General features: G+C 32.0%; 1 protein-coding gene across 1 annotated transcript; it reads right to left on the bottom strand.

Moving 5' to 3' along the window:
• Positions 1-16,267: 16,267 nt before the first annotated feature.
• Positions 16,268-17,230, bottom strand: LOC123692711. Its single transcript, XM_045637484.1, has one exon. It carries the CDS (start codon positions 17,228-17,230, stop codon positions 16,268-16,270), a length of 963 nt encoding a protein of 320 aa, XP_045493440.1.
• Positions 17,231-19,471: the final 2,241 nt, after the last annotated feature.

Raw genomic sequence — 19,471 nt, 5'->3', positions numbered from 1 at the left:
GAGGATGTGTAGCGAGGAATGTGTCATTATATGTGGAAAAGCACCTTTATAGGTAAGAACGAATTTTATATTTATGGCATTAATTTAGCATCTTATTAGAAATAACTTTGTATTCTTAACCTAATTGAATTTTTACATAGGAGGCATTTCACTTCGATTACAAACGTCGATCAGGGGGTTTACCAGTCTTAAATCAGTAATTATTTATCCCAATATAGAAAAATGATAGAGCTATTTAGGTCTTCTAGCGCTATCATTTTCTCACACTGGAAACTGCTTCAAGACATCATGTTAGCCCCCTGGTCAATAATTAGGAATGAATTGGAAGGAACTCAAGGAACTCCAAATCTATACTTTCAACTCTTTTTAAATTTAATTTTAATTGTGAGCTTTACACTTATTTCAAATTTAACAACTGACACTACTGTGTCACTTGTCTCATCCAGTAACATATGTTTTATGTATTTGTGGCAGTATACTAAACGACACAATCGATTTCTCGTAATGAGAAGCGAATCCACCCCTAGTGCAAATAGGGGTCACTATCACAATGTCCATCATATTATTATCGCATATGTCAAGCCTTTATTTATTCACAAAGTATTTAAGATATTGCCTTAGTTAGAAAAGAATGGCTATCAATCGAGTCTTTCAACTAAAGTTTTCTAAGGTTTTTCACAGGATAAGTGACAAAAATTCATAGTTTTGCTGGTTTAATAAGCCCAGTTATATGTTCTAAAATCAGTTAAAAATGTTTAGATGCATCATTTTAGCCTGATTCCTTTCGATTGAATTAGGATTATCTATACTAATATTATAAAGCTGAAGAGTTTGTTTGTTTGTTTGAACGCGCTAATCTCAGGAAGGAGGTCCGATTTGAAAAATTCTTTCGGTCATTAATTATCGAGAAAGGCTATAGGCTATATATCATCACGCTACGACCAACAGGAGTGGAGCCACGGGGGTGAAACCGCGCGGAGCAGCTAGTACCTAACTAATAAAAATATAAAAAAACTGCGCAGGCAGGCTAGCATAGAGGCAAGCGATTAGTTTACAATATAAATATTGACTTTATATTATTTATTTATTTTATTTTTATTTTATATTATTAATTACGTCATTATTATTTAAATTAAGCGTAAAAAAAAGAAAATTCTTGAGCGTAAGTTGTAGATTTAGTGCGTATTCACAAACTTCGGATAGTCAACAATAAAACGCAAAATATGAACGCAAAAAGCCATGGCTGTCATAAAATAAATCTTGTTTAATTTTACTATCCCATACCACGTCCTATAGCCATCGACAGGGTCGTAAAGATAACTATCTTGATACCCTTATGGGTCACCCTGAGGAGTAGGCGCGATAGTGTCGGACCCTCGTTAAATAACGTAAATGTTACTTTCTCTTTGCATCTAAGTATATGCCAATAGATAAATTAATATTAAAAGTGAAGTTATGAAATTTATGCGTACATCTGTTTCACTGAACGATTTTCTTTAGGGACAAGTAGGTGATCAGCCTTCTGTGTCCTGCCAGACCGAGACATTTTTTCTTCTTCGTCTCTACCGGAAAGCGAACCCGGATATTATATTACCTAGCTTTTATTAATATACATAACGAACGAAAATTACTCTACAATTCATCTGTCTATGTATCAACAGATTTGATGCTACAAAATTTCAATTTTTTTATAATAAACAACTGTTATTAGTAGCCCTTTTCTTGAAAAAGCTACAGTACTCTTTTAATCTTCTCTATCGCAAAATCGATATAACTTTACGCGATGTCTTCATAAAATTTCATGTTAAAAATTCAACAGTTTCCTAGGTTTCATGATAAACCTAATTCTATGAGGAATCCATTAAATCTTAAAACATTACCAATTATTTACTAATTTACTTAGATTACATTGAGTATTAATTGACCTAGATTTACCATATAAATCCCTACTAATATTATAAATGCGAAAGTAACTCTGTCTGTTACGCTTTCCCGCTTAAACCTCTAAACCGATTTTGATGAAATTTGGCACTGACAATCTTTAGATCCTGAGAAATAACATAGGCTACCTTTTATTGCGAAAAAACACCACGCGGGCGAAGCCGCGGGCGGAAGCTAGTATAATATAATTGCTGTTAACATTTCTGTTACACAAACGGACAATAATTCTTCATCAAAAAGACTTAAACAAAGGAAATTAAGCTGAATATCGCATTGGGAATGTTTCAAAAACCCCTTAGGATTAAGACTTAAAGTTGAATTATTGCAATTTAGATTAGGTTCACAATTTTCAACTCTACGTGTATTGGGATAGAACACAATTTCCCAATTTTGTTGTTTCTTCAAAACTGAACATTTTATTGAACGTATTCTGGTTTAAGAGTATTAAGGATTGTGTAATGTTTGATTGGAATAAGGAACAGATATAAAATCAAGAGAGCTAGAAAAATATCAATTTATTTATGATTGCTCTTTTATAAAATAACTTTTTCCGAATATCCACATTTGACTGCCAGATTATAATCGGTAATTATGCTGTTTTTCATTTAGAAACGGTAACAGCAGACATCAGCCGTTTCTACATAGCAGAGAAACACACATACATCCGTCCAAACTCTATCTACATGTATAATAACTACCTCTCTCTATACTATTTGATTTTATGAATAGTTTTTATATTCGGAAGAGGCATGAGAGAGATTCTTAGTCAAGATCTATTAATATATATTAAGTCAATCATAATCAAGTAAGTTTAAACCGTTAAGAGCTCTACCAACCAGACAAATAAAAAAATGTGTGCGTGTACACACGTAAGAAGTGCGACTTCTTTATGACCTTATTTAAAAAAAAAAAATACTATATATGCAACTTTACAGAAATACGTCGAATCACGCGTGGTAGGGATAAGAAAAAGATGGCGCGTAACGAAAAACTAAATTTTTTTCCAACCCCGATAGAGAAGTTTCACTTCAAAAATTTAAGCAAATAAAAATAATTCAAAGTTCAACATCGGAAATTTTCAACACCGGACGTAGTTATTAAATTACTGTTGAATGAAGCGACGTTGGCGATTTTTTACTGGATTCGTTCCGATGAATCTGAGCAAATTTGTATTTAGACCTCAATTTTATTCCCGTAATTTGTTAAGATTAAATTTCAATGTTAATGATAATAGGTGACCAGTGGATACGTCTGTAGGTAGTTGATTTATTTCCTTATTATTTCACTGTATAGTGTTGTTTAAAATATCGCGGAATGTTTATTATTTAGGAAGGTGTATAGTGTACGATTTATTAAACATTACATTATTGGAAATATGACATTTTCAGGACAAATAATGACAGAATTATTGAATATGTTGGTGATTATATAAATGGAAATAGAAACACTTTTCATTTAACCCTACAGAGTTAACACACATAATATACTTACGGAACTTTCAAAGAATCTTTTTCAAGCCAAAAGATCCTTCCTAATCACTAGGTACAAAATATTATAAAGACTTATAAACCAAAAATTCAATAACCAGCCATAAACAAATGAAAACTCAACGCTTTCCCACCCTCAGTTTAAATTTATACCAAAGTATAAGCAGTGATGAAAGGGCCTTTACCTCTGAGGGCATTCTCACCTCCCAAATGAAAGTTCGTCCCTCACGTACCTAATAAAACGAAAATCGTCAGTAATGACAATTCGACCTACTGATTGAATATTGGCTGTTCGTATATTTTATTTTTGTGGACTTTGAGTTTTTTTAGGCTTGTTTTTATGGAGTATTTATTATAAGTAACAAAGTATTAAATCATGAACTAGCATTGATTATAGCATGGCTATATGAAACAAATGGCTGAGTTAAGTGAAAATATACCGACCTTAGATACTTGGTTTGTGTCTTAAATATTTGTATTGTATATAATAGTGTTTCGTTGCAAGTAGTGTTAATACAAATTTGGAGAATTGTGTTTTGTATAACATACCAACCCATAATATTGTATTTTGTACCGATATAATATAATTCCATAACTTATAAAATAATTGTGTGATAAAAATCAATATCATTGATCACGTCTAAATATTATGTATTTTTACCATTCATTGAAACATTAATGTTAAAAGAACAGCACGTACTAAGAATATTAGAAAATAGTTCAAATTATTTCATATGAATTTGTAATTTTATATGAAAAAATATCTTTAAAAGGAAAGATCTTGTCTCACGATAAACTTCTTCTTATTAATAAACACCGATTAGACGATCGAACTGTCCATAATATACATTTCGTATACAAATCTAATCGAGTGGATAGGTCAATAATGAATACGGATTGTCTTAATTGAAATGCACTAATCACGTTTCCTTCACTAATTATTCCGGTTGGCAGACAATTATATTAACCGGTGTTAGTGAGTAGATAATCAAACCTTGTTTGATTTATTGTAATGAATTAATTTGAGAAACTATTTAATAATCTTACGTCATTACAAATAAAAAGTTAAATAATGAATAAATTTCAACCATTTTCTATCAAAGCTGTGCCCTGCTCTTGCTTACATGAAACATCAATAACTAATCCATTGCATAGCGAATGGGTAACATTTTATTAGTAGTAGTATTAGTGTTAATGTTTGCAGATTTTATTAAAAGGCTTTTTAATGCTGATTCATTTGCATTTGTTCATAACTGTTACGGTTTCGTTAGTTATTAACAAACTTGTTAACATTTTAATTATTGATTTTTTTTTTATAATAACAACGCTTACTTTTTTAAGAATAATATTATTGTGCTAAATAAAGTATGAGGTATCTGTATCTTATAGGATAAGAATAATTCATTTAAATGCATTTTTGTTGCTTTAAAATGTTTCTTCACAATTCTTATATAATATTATTAGGTATGTTGAATTCCAACCTGATAGTTTTATTCTTTATATCTCACTTATCCATAAAATAGTTTAAAAACTAAAAAAACACGCTTTAAAGATAAACTAATGAAATAATCGTATTATGTATCACCAATTCGATAAAGGTGCAATTTGCAAAATGTCCGTATAAAGTGGGTAAAAATTGAATCTAATGGAGTCGGTTACATTAAAGGTTAAAAATGCAAGTATTTCAGAATACCTAAACAGGATTACAAGAAAAGTTCCACTAAAAGAGTCACGCGCGCTATAATAATGGATTACGTGATCTTTAACTCAGGCTACCATGTCTTATAGCAATATTACTTTCAGCGTGGGAAAGGGATGGCGCTATATGACATGTATAGCGCTGTCCTTGTTCCACACTGGGAACAATACTGCTTTAAGATGGAGCGACAGGTCTTGACCTCGGCGAGCTAAAACCTAGCCACAGGACTTAACCCAACCAAGTTAACTTGGAACTAAGTGAAGTTTATGTAGCGATCAAAGGTTCAATGTATTTTTTTTTTCTTCGTGCTTTAAAAGCAATTTGTTGTTGTCTTTTTTAATCTTCTATTTTTATGTATGTATTTGTTTATGCTAATAAGATTAATCTCAAGAGTTTGTATGTTTGAACGAGCTAATCACAGGTAATCAACCCCTGAGTACTCTATGCTGCGTAAGTACTATGGGCGAAGGCGGGACGGTTTACACTATACGTAAAAATGTCAACAAAAAACTCTATAAAAATATCTAGCTTTATTGAACCAAATTAATTCATTCAAATGTGAAGAAAAAATAACAATGTTTTTGTTGTAACTAAAAGCTCGTCTATTGCTTAAATTAGTATTGATAGGTAATAGTTTATTTTTATTCATATACAAATTGCTTTCCCAGTGCCCATAAGTACCTAACGTATTGTTATTTCAAACAAAATTTCTATATCGTGCAAGTTAAACTTCCGGTATTAATTTCCATTAGAAATATCTCTTTGATATTAGGATAAAATCATATATCTGAAATTGTGCTATTTCATTCATACTTATGGCATCATTTATTTTTGTACAATTTAAAACGTCAACCGCTTCCTCATCCCTCGCTTTCACGTTAGTATACAACTTTTATAAAATCATACACTTTTATTCCTCGTATTTGCTCAGGCTAGCAACTTTTATGAGAAATCACTTCTCCCATAAAATATTATTATACGTTGGAAAATATAAGAAACCGCTGAGCGTTCTTCAAAATAAAATATCAAGAATTGTGACACGAAGTTTTGAGTAAAAATCTCGATGAAAGCGGTTTAAAAGAGAAGTGTGTGTGCTTTTATGTCTCACTTCTCGACAAAAGAACAAGACATTACTTTGAAAGTGTTTTTAACAAGCGGAGTCATAATAAATTGCTTTTCGCTGAAACGTAAAGTCGTGGAAGTTAAGCGCGATTAAATAAAAAGATAATTTAAAGAAAGCCTGAAATTCTGATATATTACGTCCCTTTTCTAGAAGAAGAAGAAAAACTGGTATTTTGATATGTTAGATCCTTTTATATTGTAGACTAGCTGTGCCGCGCGGTTTCACCCGCCTGGCTCCGCTCCTGTTGGTCTTAGCATGATAATAGGGATCTCTGGGATCTTGGACTAACTTATTAGCAACCTATTTAATTATTTATTTATTATGTATTAAATTGTCATATGTGTTTTGTTTTTTTTTATTTGTATTTTTTCTATGTTTAATTATTGTGATTGTCAGCTGTTGTAATAATGTGTTATTTTTGTGAATAAATGTTTGTCTATTGTCTATTGTCTATAATATAAAGCCTATAATTATTACTCGTCCTTTTATATTGTAGAAATAGAGAAATTAATTTGCAATCTTTTTGAAATTAATTTATTTTTCTAATCATTTTATCATTAACAAAAAAATGTTCACGAATACTGATTCAATGCAGATTTTCAAAGAAGTTTAGGTTCTATTATTTGTGTTTTAATATCGGTTTATATTATGAAAGTTAGCTTTATGATGAGATTCCTTATCAGAAATATGAAATCAAGCGATAAAACCGCAAAAAAGAAAAATTCATATGAACTTTTTGTAATTTCAAACTGTCGAGCTAAATTTCTCCATGAAATGTCCTTTCTAACTTGAATCTTCATTTCGAGTCTGATAGAAAAAGTTTTATCAGCAGACAGCGTAATTATTGAGAATTTTATCAAACAACCAAAATATTTTCGTATGTTTATTTCAGTTTCATATGAAAATTCTTATGTGTATAATATAAATTGAACGTTTACACGTAATAACATGTTTCGTAATACGTCATATAATATATAATATGTCGTGGCCATATCGTAGATTTGATCATTTCATGAAATGAGCCTACGATATGGCCACGACATAATATAATAATATATTTTCTAGAATGCGATTTTCATTATTGACAAAAAGTACCTATTATCTGTAAATTACCTCTCTTTGTTTCAAATTTTATTTGTAATTTGCAAAAATACAACACACTATATTAAGCATAAATACAGAAAATAAAACAAAAAGGGAAAGAAACATTTACCATATTACATAGACAGCGTACATATACTTTCAAGCGATCTCTATCAAGCAATATTAATGAAAATAATAATCCATGTTAAAACATTTAATTAATCAGTGATACATAACTAACTTTTTCAATTACATACCAAAACTTTTTGCATACTGCTGCTATCAAAGAAAGATCTTTTATCTTTTTGAACTACAGAATTTGCAATACCAAGCAAAGCAAAGTATTTTAACAAACACAGAAACAGTGCTGTGAAGGATAAAGTGCAATCTTCGTGATTGGCTGCGAGACGCAATTTTTTTGAAAGCCCCAAAACCATGAAATGATTCGTAGAATATCGGGAAATGTACAGAATGTCGCTTTTGGTGGCGTGTAATCGGTAGTACCTAGTACTATAATGTTGATGCTTCTTTGTTATTAACTATAACAAAGAAGTATCTAAATTTTAGGTAATATAGTGTGTATGTATGTTATTTATATTAGGTATACAAGCTGTGCTCCGCGGTTTTACCGCAGTGCTCCGCTCTTGTTCGTCTTAGCGAGATGATATAATATAGCCTATAACCTTCCTCGATAAATGGGCTATCTAACACCGATATAATTTTTTAAATCGGACCGGTTCCCTAGATTAGCGCGTTCAAACAAACAAACTCTTCAGCTTTATAATATTAAGTATAGATTAATGGCACTTATCTTAATAGGTAGGTAATAGTTTATTGTACAATTATTAATATGTTTTTGCATTGTGTTTGTTTCAAGTGTGAAAATGGTCATAAAAAGTAGAGCAGCAGTGCAGCAGTTATTTACAACTAAAATATATTTCAAAGTATTTTACTCAAATATTTATAATATTTTTTCTTCTTTGTAAATAAAGAACCATTTTGTATTCTCTGAAACAGATTTTCTACCTCAAAGCACAAATGAAGGTCACTAAAATGTATGAAGTTGCGTAACAACTAAAATTTCTAAACTGAAACTAAATACCTTACAAATAACAGCAATTATCAAATAGCATTATTATAAAAACAAGCAAACTGTGGCATCAATTACCTACTCCATAACAATTAGTGTTTATTAATTAATTGGATGCGGCATTTAAATTAAATAACGCAGTGATAAATTTTCATAATAAATAATAGGAAAGGCTTGATTAGATTCTAATATAATCTGTGATTCATCTATACTAGTATTATAATGCTGGATCGCTTGTTTCTTTGTTTGCTTAACGAATATCAGAAACTGCTGGTTCAATTTGACACATTCTTTCAGCGTTACATAGCCCATTTATCGAGGAAGGCTAAAGGCTATAATAATATATATACAATAGGCTATAGAACAATGCGGGTAAAACCGCGAGCACAATTTATCTGCAGATAGATATTAAAATCAATAGGTACAATTTGTGAAGGCTCTTGTTGTTTCATTGTTTCACCCACTATACCATATCCAAAATCCTACTGAATAATATTATAATATGCGAAAGATAGTGAGGATACATGGATGTATGTATTTTTGTTACTATTTCAATTAAAAAACCAATGAACGAATTTAGATGAAAGTTTACAATAAAACATTAGGATAACACATGCTATACAAAGACTTGATTTTTTCCGCGGGTTCAACCACAAGTGAAACCGCGCGGCACAGTTAGTCCTTTCCAATATTAGTATAGATACTACATAAGTACATAGTATCAATCAATGATGTAAACAACCGACGTAAACACGAAAATCCCGTCGGATTTGTGTCAAACATTAGTGTTTAATTATGGGAATTAAAGCGACGTTGCCGATTATTATTATTGGCTTAATATACATGACAACATTATGAATTAACGCTATGCAGGCTTAAAAGCAATTATCGCTTTCCATTTTTAACCGACTTCAAAAGAGATTATGCTTGGAAATGTTTGGAAAATGTCTCTATTGTTTAAAAGGGTCATTAATTTGGGATCTGATTTAGATTATGCAATATTATTTTACAAAAGAAGAATTAAATTTAAGGAACAATAGTATTAAGGTATTTATTGAGACTTGATACATTATTATTTCGATCCCTTTATACTTAACAATCAATGCTTTTCCACCAACAATGTGCGAGGAATTGTGTAGCGAGGAATGTGTTTGTAAAGAACCAATACTCAATAGTATCGCTTAATATTATAAAGAGGAAAGATTTGCTTGTTTGTTGTCACCATTTATGTAAAAAGCGATTCATTAGTTTCAAAATACAATGTTACATAGTACCCACGCGGCTACTACACAATATGTAGGTTACTAATTAGGCAGTAAATATATTATTGTCTACAATAATATAGTCTAGCAATCTAAACACAAATTCAGCACTTCATCACAAAACACTCTAACCAGCAACACCACTCAAACTTGGCCAAATCGCCGAAACTGTCAAGATTCTTCAGCTTCAAGAACCAAATTCGTACCAATCTAAAGAGCTGCCTATTTTAACTTCAAGAGACGACCCAATTCAGAAATTTTGAGGATCCTCTTGGAAGTTCATCTTATAACAAATGAAGGCAGGTAAGATGTTTTTAGATCTGTGTAAATGTTTTTACGTTCAAGAAAAACAAATAATTATGATTTGGGTATAGATGATGGATTTTTTATTTTAATCTATTGCATAGCTTCTATCGCGGGCCTTGAGAGAAATTCCGTAACGAAAAAACCTCATTCCCCCCACTCCGACGGGCTCGGAGGTGTGGCTTGAAGGCAATAGCTTTACCGCGGCAGTCCCCAAGTGCCACACGTCTTTTTTTTCAATTCTATGATATTATTCATTTCAGCATACGTAGATTTTACCCTTTAGTAAATAGACATAGACGTAAATAATACAATTAGTATTTTACATAATTATACGTGTTAGTTAACTAGATTCCCTAATCCTAATTAATATCAAAAATACGAAAATAAATCTGTATGACTGTCTCTTCTTCACGCCTGGATCACTGAACCGATATGGATGAAGTGTGGTACAGAAATAGCTTGAGATCCGGGCAAATTATATGTATAATCATATCGAAGTAACTTCTTCATATTTTTTGCCATCAATGTAAACTCATGATATATCATTTAACAAATTATGAATTATACATAGTTTGGGAATGCTTCAAAATATTAAAATCAATTCTGGTTTTCATATGCGTTATCAGGCTAGGCTTACATTAAAAACCTTTAATATTCTACTTATTCGTAGCAATAAAAACCATTGCGAAATCACAAAAGTTCCCAGAATAGATATCGTTATGTGATATATTTTGCCACCTTCTGAATATATAGGCGAGATTCTTGAATTATTGGGCATTAATACCGGGACAGGGATGTTCTAGAAGAATAATGGAATATTGAACCTTTGATACGTTATCCCATTTAGATATCGATAAGATGTCATTGTAATAAAATATTTTTATTGCGTCGTCAACAATATTTTTTTACGTCCAAAATATCATAATGATTTAGAATTGATACTAATATTATAAAACTGAAAAGGCTAGTCAGGAACTACGGGTCTGTTTTGAAAATCTTAATTTAGTTGTAGGTAGCCTAATTTTATCGAGGAAGGCTATATAATATCATCGCGTAAAGGTCAATAGGAGCGAATCAATGCGAGTAAAACCTCGGAAAGCTAGTGCTTAAGTTAAGATACTAATAGCACCGATTCTTATACGAAATAATATATGATTTTGGATAAATAAAATTAAACTGTCCTTAAGGTTCGTTCAGGAGTTGTTGCATCGTAAAAAAAGAGGTTATGTATCATCACGCTAAGACCAATAGGAGCGGAGTAATGCGGGTAAAACCTCGGGCACAGCAAGTGATAAAGTTTAGATGTTAACAATATAACCGATATTCTAATACAGAATAATATATATGCTGTTGGATGAATAAAATTAAAACTCGCATATCGAATATGATATGCGAGTAATTCTAAAAAAGTCACACCTTTATCCACATTAACAAAAGGACAAATTAGAAGCTATTTCCCTTCGTAAATTTCAATGGTTATTAAATACGTAAACTAATTACAAAAGTTCAACAATCAGTTACGAAGCAAACTAATTTACACTCACATTAGTAAAACAACAGCCAAAATGAATTCAGGCCCTAAGCGAATCAGTATTTCATACTTTTTAATAAAAAAGCCGCAAGAGAAATTGCGTATCGTTTAAACTTCTGACGGTAATATTTTTCGCGATTACAGCATAACTTTTATTTATTACATTTTGTTAACCCTGTTAATGTTAACAATTTCAACTCTTAACTCGGGATAAAATGACGATGGTGAGTTTACTTTCATGCAATTTTTGTTTACAGTCATTTTGCTTGTTTTAAGGTATTTGTTCATCTAAGTTTGATTGAAGTAAAATTTAAATTTTCATGTGTTTTATAGTACTATTGGGGGGTATATAACCCTTTTTTTGGAATTTGGGCTATGGTTTGATAGAGAACACATTTATTATCGTACCAAAATATATTAATGGATATTTCAATACTAACACCGTTCAGGACTTTTGCTTCGAATCGAACATAGTCAACTTATACAAAACTTATAACTGATGAAGAGTATCAAGAAAAAGAGTGGGATGGGTGGTCCCAGTCTTTTCCTTGATACCCTTCATAAAATCTTTCTTTATCCCTACTCATTTGCAAGGGCATATCTTCGAGCGGGCTCTTACAAAAAATACGTATTTATTATCTATACTAATTTTATAAATTCGGTTTGTTTGTTTGTTTGAACTCGCTAATCTCGGGAACTTCTGGTCCGATTGGAAAAATTATCGAGGAAGGCTATATAATATCATCACGCTACGACCAACAGGGGAGAAGCCACGGGGATGAAACCGCGCGGAGCAGCTAGTTATTAATAGTGCTCTATACCTGTTCAATCATTTTAAAACATACTTATCATCTTCATTAATAGTGCAATGTAAATATATTAATATTAAACCGTTTTCACACACGAAAGGCTAAAAACATAAATCAAAACTGAAATGAAATGGCGACAGCACCTAGTTTCCAACAAAATAGAACTAGAGAAATACAAAGTTAATATTTGATCACTTCTTTGTCCCACGCGGAGCGGATAACAAAAGATCGCTTTTTGCCTGTTCGTTTGTGAGTAAAGCACAAAGCTTGTAATTATTCAGAAGCTTAACTATGTCGCGGGTTTTTACGCTATTTGATAATACCTTGTTGGAGGGTTTAATTAGTGCCTTTTGTTTTTGTGATAGCGCTGATATAGTGCTATGAGCTTGTTTGTGCATTAATTTATTTTAAAAAATTGTATGTGCATAGTGTATTATCAGAGAATAGTGGGATAGAATTGTGATAAATAATTTTGAACCCCGGATTTTTAATTTCATCGCAAACTGGCTTCTATCGTACACCTCTTTCTTAAATATTATTGCGTTATACAGTTTTTATTTTGAAACCTGTGAATTTTATGAGTATGAAAAATAGCTTTTGAGATATTTAATTATTTAAGCATGATTATTTCTTCTAATAATATTATAATATTGATTAACAACTATGAAAATGCTATAATATATATTACCAGTTTTTCTGTATTTAAGAAGATTGCAGAAACAGTATTTGAACAACTTTCTTCCTTTATTCTCAACTAGCTTATCACCTGCGGCTTCGCCCGCTTTGTCTAAAACCTAATAAATTATATTTTATTTTATTTTTTATTTTATTTATTTAGGTTATCCAACATCAGTCACAACAATAATTAGAGCTAGGGTACATAATATAACAAAAAAAAAAGACAATTGTGACAAACATTTACAGGATAACACAACATGATTAATGAGTCAAGTCACTATGTGGTATACAAAGCAAAAAATAAATAAATAAATAAAAAGTAAACAAAATCAAGATAATTCCTTTAAATACTTGCGGATTTTATTACAGCTGTCGTGAAAAATATCAATAAAATTGGCATGCTCGTTGACCAACTTACTTAATCTACAAATGGGTGAATTTCGGCCAAATACGGTCCTACGCAGAGGAGGAGCCAAAGGTGTAATTTTATTACGCGGGTACCTAGTAGGAACTCTGAGATTAAATTTATTTAATAGTTGTGGACAATCAATTTTATTCTGGAAAATTTTGGTGACAAAAATAATATCCGAAAATATAAAACGGTTTTCCAGAGATATAATGTGAAAATGCGACAAACGCCTCTGGTAAGAGGTGAGCCTTTTGTGAGATAACCTGCTAGAGAAACTCAGGTGCCATAAGAATTTCTTTTGTATACGTTCAAGTCTTAAAATGTGAGTCGCGTAATGTGGTCTCCAGACAACCGAACAGTATTCAAGAATGCTACGTACGAGACTGTTGTATAACATAATCTTAGTTTTGATGTTATGAAATCCTTTAGAGTTTCTCACAATAAAACCCAACATCTTTGAAGCACGATTCGTAACATATTCAAGGTGATTATTAAAAGTTAGCTTGGTATCAAATAGCACTCCCAAGTCTTTAGTGACAGAATTCTCCTGGATTACCTTATTGTTTATCTGATATTTAAAAGGAATAATTTTAGATTTTCTAACAAAGCGGATAAAAAAGCATTTTTCAGTGTTCAATTCCATACCATTGCTACAGCACCATAAGGCTAGCTTATCAAGGTCCTGTTGTAGTTTCAAAGCATCCTCAAAGCAATTAATAACTCTACAGAACTTTAGGTCATCAGCATACATGAAACAACGAGAATTTTTTAATATTTCTGGAATGTCATTAACGAAGAAGTTAAAAAGAACAGGACCAAGGTGCGAACCTTGAGGAACTCCCGAGGTAACATTGTGTGGCGAAGCATCAAACCCGTTAATAGCAACAAAGAATGTACGATCGCTTAGGTAGGAATTTATCCACTTCAAAAACAACGGTGAGAGTCCATATCCACATAATTTTTGCAGCAAGATGTGATGTGGAACCCTGTCAAAAGCTTTGCTAAAGTCAGCGTAAATAGTGTCAATTTGTTTATTCGAATCCAGCTCGTGGGTAATGGTTTCGGTAAACTCTGTCAAGTTGGTCATAGTAGATCTATGCTGAACAAAACCATGTTGATGAAAAGAGAGAAATTGTTTGAAATGGTTAGTGAGAGATGGACAAATGAACGACTCAAATATCTTGGCAAAGGTGGAAAGAATTGATATGGGCCTATAATTATTTATTAGTTCTTTTGGACCAGACTTATGTATAGGTATGACCTTAGCCAGTTTCCAGACTGTAGGGAAGAAACCAGAACTCAATGAACAGTTAAAGATTTTTAAAAGAGGCTGAACCAGATTTTCTGCGCAAGCAACAATGAACTTTGGATGTATGCCATCCGGTCCAGCGCCCTTATAAACATCGATAGCCTTGAGTTTTTTTAAAAGAGGCCCATACTCAATATGCGGTAACGTCAGAAGAAGGTCGTTATTATCGGAAATTATAGTTGATGGCTGCTGTTCTTCAGGATTGGGACCCCTCTTCGAATACACAGATCCAAAATAATTGGAGAAAAGCTCGCATACTCGAACACTATCCGAGGAGGTTTCATCACCTAGAGACATAGTAGGTGGGTATGCCCCATTACCACCTCGTTTGGACTTAATATATGACCAAAAGTACTTGGGGTTAGAATGAATTTTATCTTCCACAGACCTAATATATAGATTATAGCAGTTATTTGCAGTTTTAGAACACCTAGCGCTTATTATATGCAGTTCAATTTTATCTCTAGGATTGTTGTACTTCCTATAACGCTGTCTTAGTTTAAACTTCTCCTTCAACATTTTTTTAAGATTATTATTGAACCAAGGAGGATATTTATTATTTTTGGGCTTAATTTTAGGCACATATTTATGAATAGTATTCCTAATCTTAGCATATAAAATATCTAACATTGAGTCTACGCTATCAAGGTCGCAAAACAGTTCATTCCAATTACAATTGCTAAGATCGTTGTTAATAGACTCGTAATCTGCTTTAAAGAAATTGAATTTACAAGCTAACCTATTATAAGGGAGTTTCGCTTCAATTTTATTAGTTATTACTATATCAAGAGGAGGATGATACTTATCAAGGTTACACAGTGGAGACACAGACTCAACGACACTGCAAAGGGGCACGTTATTAGAGATTACTAAATCCAAAATTCTATTTGTTGAGTTAAGGACATTGTTGTGCTGCTTTAAATGGTTTAGAAATAAGAAGTCGACTAAAATTTGACAATGGTTGGGAGCAATGTATTCATTCGTTCCAACTAAGTCCCATTTAATATGACCCAGATTAAAGTCTCCAAGTATTAAGTGACCATACGACAATTCAAGTAACCTATTACAATTATCTAAGAAATGCTCCAGTTTCGAACGATCCACCGGAGGAGGTAAATAGACGGCACATATTGCAATATGACGAACAGATTGTGACAAAGGCCAGTCCAGTATAACCCAGAGATCTTCAAGCTGAGTTTCCCATTCAGGCTTACGTCTCGATGTAAATTTTGAGGAAACAGCAATAAGTACCCCACCTCCATCCTTTTTTGATGAGAAACTGGAATCGCACCTATCCCTTCGATATACAATATAACGGTCGTCAAAAAGCTCACTACTTTTGATATTATCATTTAACCAGGTCTCTGTAAGTATAATTAAGTCATAATTAGAGCATGCCAATTGTCTGAAAAATTCGTGGGTTTTAGTTCGTAAGCCCCTAGTATTTTGATAATACAGATTTAGCGTACCAAATTTAAATGAAAACAATCCACATACATCAATCAAAAAAGAAAAGAAAGAAAAATATATATACTCGTTCTTAGTCTAACTTATCTAAAACATTAAAGTTCTGGACTAGAATATATGGGGCTTCCTCATTCTTCCTCATAAAAATACGTCCACCCCGTATCCAGACAAACTTGTATCCCTTTTCTCTGGCTCTTAGACGAGCTGCTGCGTGTAATCCTTTATAGAATGGTGATAAATGTTCACTAACGTATATAGTTGATGGATTTCCTGAAACCCCAATAAGGCCGCTGTTTATTCTATTTTTATCATGCTTTTTATTATAATTTTGAACCGCAGCTATGACTTGATCACGAAGTCTTGTAGATGACAATTGTACAATAACAGATCTAGGACGGGGACTAGTCTTGTTAATCTTTGAGATACGGGTACAATGAATTATGCTTTGATCTTCTAAGGGGCAGCCAACAACATTACCAAGGTTTTTAATAATATGCAATAAGTTCTCATTCTTATTTTCGGGTATACATTGTATCTCTATGTTATTCTGACGAAGCTGTTGTTCTATTTGGTTACAACGATGCTCAAGACTAGAAACTGTATGTACCAAGCCATCGTTTTCTTTCTCAAGAGCGGAAATTTTTAATTGAGACGCGTCATAATTCTTCTTAATGTCTTCGTATTGATCACTAATAAACATCATAGAATTCTTAAGAGCCGTAATTTCATCCTTTAGAGGTTTTAATTCATTATTAATTGCGTTCACAATGTTATCATTCATTTTTGCGAACAAATTATTTAAGGTATCCTTTAAAACCTCCTGTACGACATCCTTAATGTCTTCGCGTGTAATAGTGGGAGACACATTAACCATCGGGGGAGAGTTGACAGCCTGTCTTTTATTGCCTCTGATGGTTGAAACGTTACGTAGGGGGGTATTATCATTATTTGATGCTCTTGGAATTGCCCGCACACAGTCGGGACAGCTCCAAACGGAGCGCATTTCAGGACTAAGCGAGGCTTCATCAAGACCCATACATGCAAAATGATAATTTTTGTCACATTTCACACAAATAATGTAAGCATCTTTATTTTTTTGATGCGGCGTACAGCATCCCCAAATATTATTATTACTCATTTTTGTATTGATTTTATAGCCACTATTATAAATGCAACAATATTTAAGCAACAATAAATATGATATAGGTCTACCAGAATCTGATGGCATATTTATATTTAAGAAATCAAAGATTTTCATGTGGCAACTTATTTGACAACTATCAAATTGGTTGTCAAATTATTTGTCTTTTTTGCAGTAAATGAATAATTTTTAGGATTTTGTCTAAAAAATCTTCGAAAATGTCGACAAAGCCGCTGCGATCACAAGCAAGAGGTGTTGTTTATAATGTGTATAGAAAAACATTCGATGAAGAAGGGTCAAACACATCACAATTTTCAATTTTGAAGATTTTATTGGTAAATTGGACTTACCCGTTTTGATACTTTAAATTAAAAAAATATTATATCTAGGTAAATAATAATATAATAATATTGTTTGTTGATTAGAATATAATTTTATGAAAACTTATTACAGGAGTTTCCAATTCGGCTATTCGTCAAGTCCAAGCTGTCCAAGTCAATTTTATAATATGTTTATCTGTTAATACTTACGAAAATAAACATAGTTTTATTTTATTTTTATTTTATTTATAAAAAAATAATAATCAGTTTTGATCTACATTATCATTATATCGATATTTTCACATGGCATACTGGTAATGAATATACAAATATAGGTATGTGTAAATAATAATATGTATTACCTGTTTAGAAGTAATATGTATAATTGTATATTATACATGTAAGTATGTACTTACATAATAATAAGTGGATATCTCATTATTTAGTACAGTATTGTCCACTTATGTAATGTGACTAATGATATTGAGGACAAAATAAAAAATAAGCAGTATCAAGATCGTTCAGTCCATTTTCCCTAGGGTTGCACACTCAAAATTTTGATTTCCCTAATTGCCATCAGATTCTGGTTTACCTATACGTGTCTTCGATAAAGATGTCTATGACGCTGTCGAAAAGGCTTGTATCTGTTCCGTCGTTGATTGTTTATAAAGTAACTTGACAGATTCAAACAGCGTTGGGACAGGTGACATTTAACAGAAACAGATTTGAGTTCTAAACATCCTTCAATAATAAATTCATACCAGTATAGGGCTTCGGTACACTGATGATAAAACTTGAATTCCTTGGCTCAGCATGCAGGTGAAGATATCGCCAAAATTTAGAACTGCCCGCAGTTGGTTTTCGGTAAAATGTGTCTTCGAAATGTTTAAACACTTTTTGTCGAGTTGTGCGACGTTCTGATTTGAAGATTATTATAGGAAAGTATCAACTCCTCAACACCAAACAAACTCCAACAAACAGCAAATCAAACGAAGGTAAAAAAACAATTTTTAAGGTAATTAAGTACTGAGCGTGGTGAACTTGACAGACGTGATACCAATAGGGTTTAATATATTCAATTATATACTAAAACACTACTATACAATTATATACTAAAACCTTCCTCTTGAATCACTATATCTATTAAAAAAACAGCATCAAAATCCGTTGCGTAGTTTTAAAGATTTAAGCATACATAGGGACATAGGGACAGAGAAAGCGACTTTGTTTTATACTATGTAAACAAAGGCTATATGATATTGTACTAAAACAAAAGCAGGGTTAAACTAACATGAAATCGGATCGCTACTTATAGAAGATAATGAAAATTAGCTAACTAGGTCGTATGTAGAAACCTAAGTTCTGTAAATAACTCAATTTACACGTACCCAGAGTTAACGGTAATTAGTTTCAAATATAAGACGAAGTTAACGACTTTCCAGCTTGAATTTGTAAAATAATTACTAAGACTTTATAATATATTGACTACCTATATGAAGTATTAATTAATTTGGATATAATATTTTACAAATTTGAAAGTGATCAACTGTTGTTTATTAACTGAAGTATAAATAACTTTCGAATTTATAATATTATAGTAGGATAGTGTTCCATAACCTTTTAATATTTCATGTCGATTTTCACACACGGCTCGATCTAATCTCATACGTGCCCATACCAAGCTTTCGCTTGTGTTATGGAAACCAGAGGGCTGATAAACATACGTAGACAGAAACATACTTACTTAGATAGATAATTAACACCCAGACACAGAGCGAACATCTATGTTCATCACACAAATATTTGCCCTGGGTGG

The sequence above is a fragment of the Colias croceus genome, chromosome 6 (genome assembly GCF_905220415.1).
Source record: "Colias croceus chromosome 6, ilColCroc2.1".
NCBI lineage: Eukaryota > Metazoa > Arthropoda > Insecta > Lepidoptera > Pieridae > Colias > Colias croceus.
Note: the sequence above shows the minus strand (reverse complement) of the source record. Positions and strands in the feature narration are given on the sequence as shown.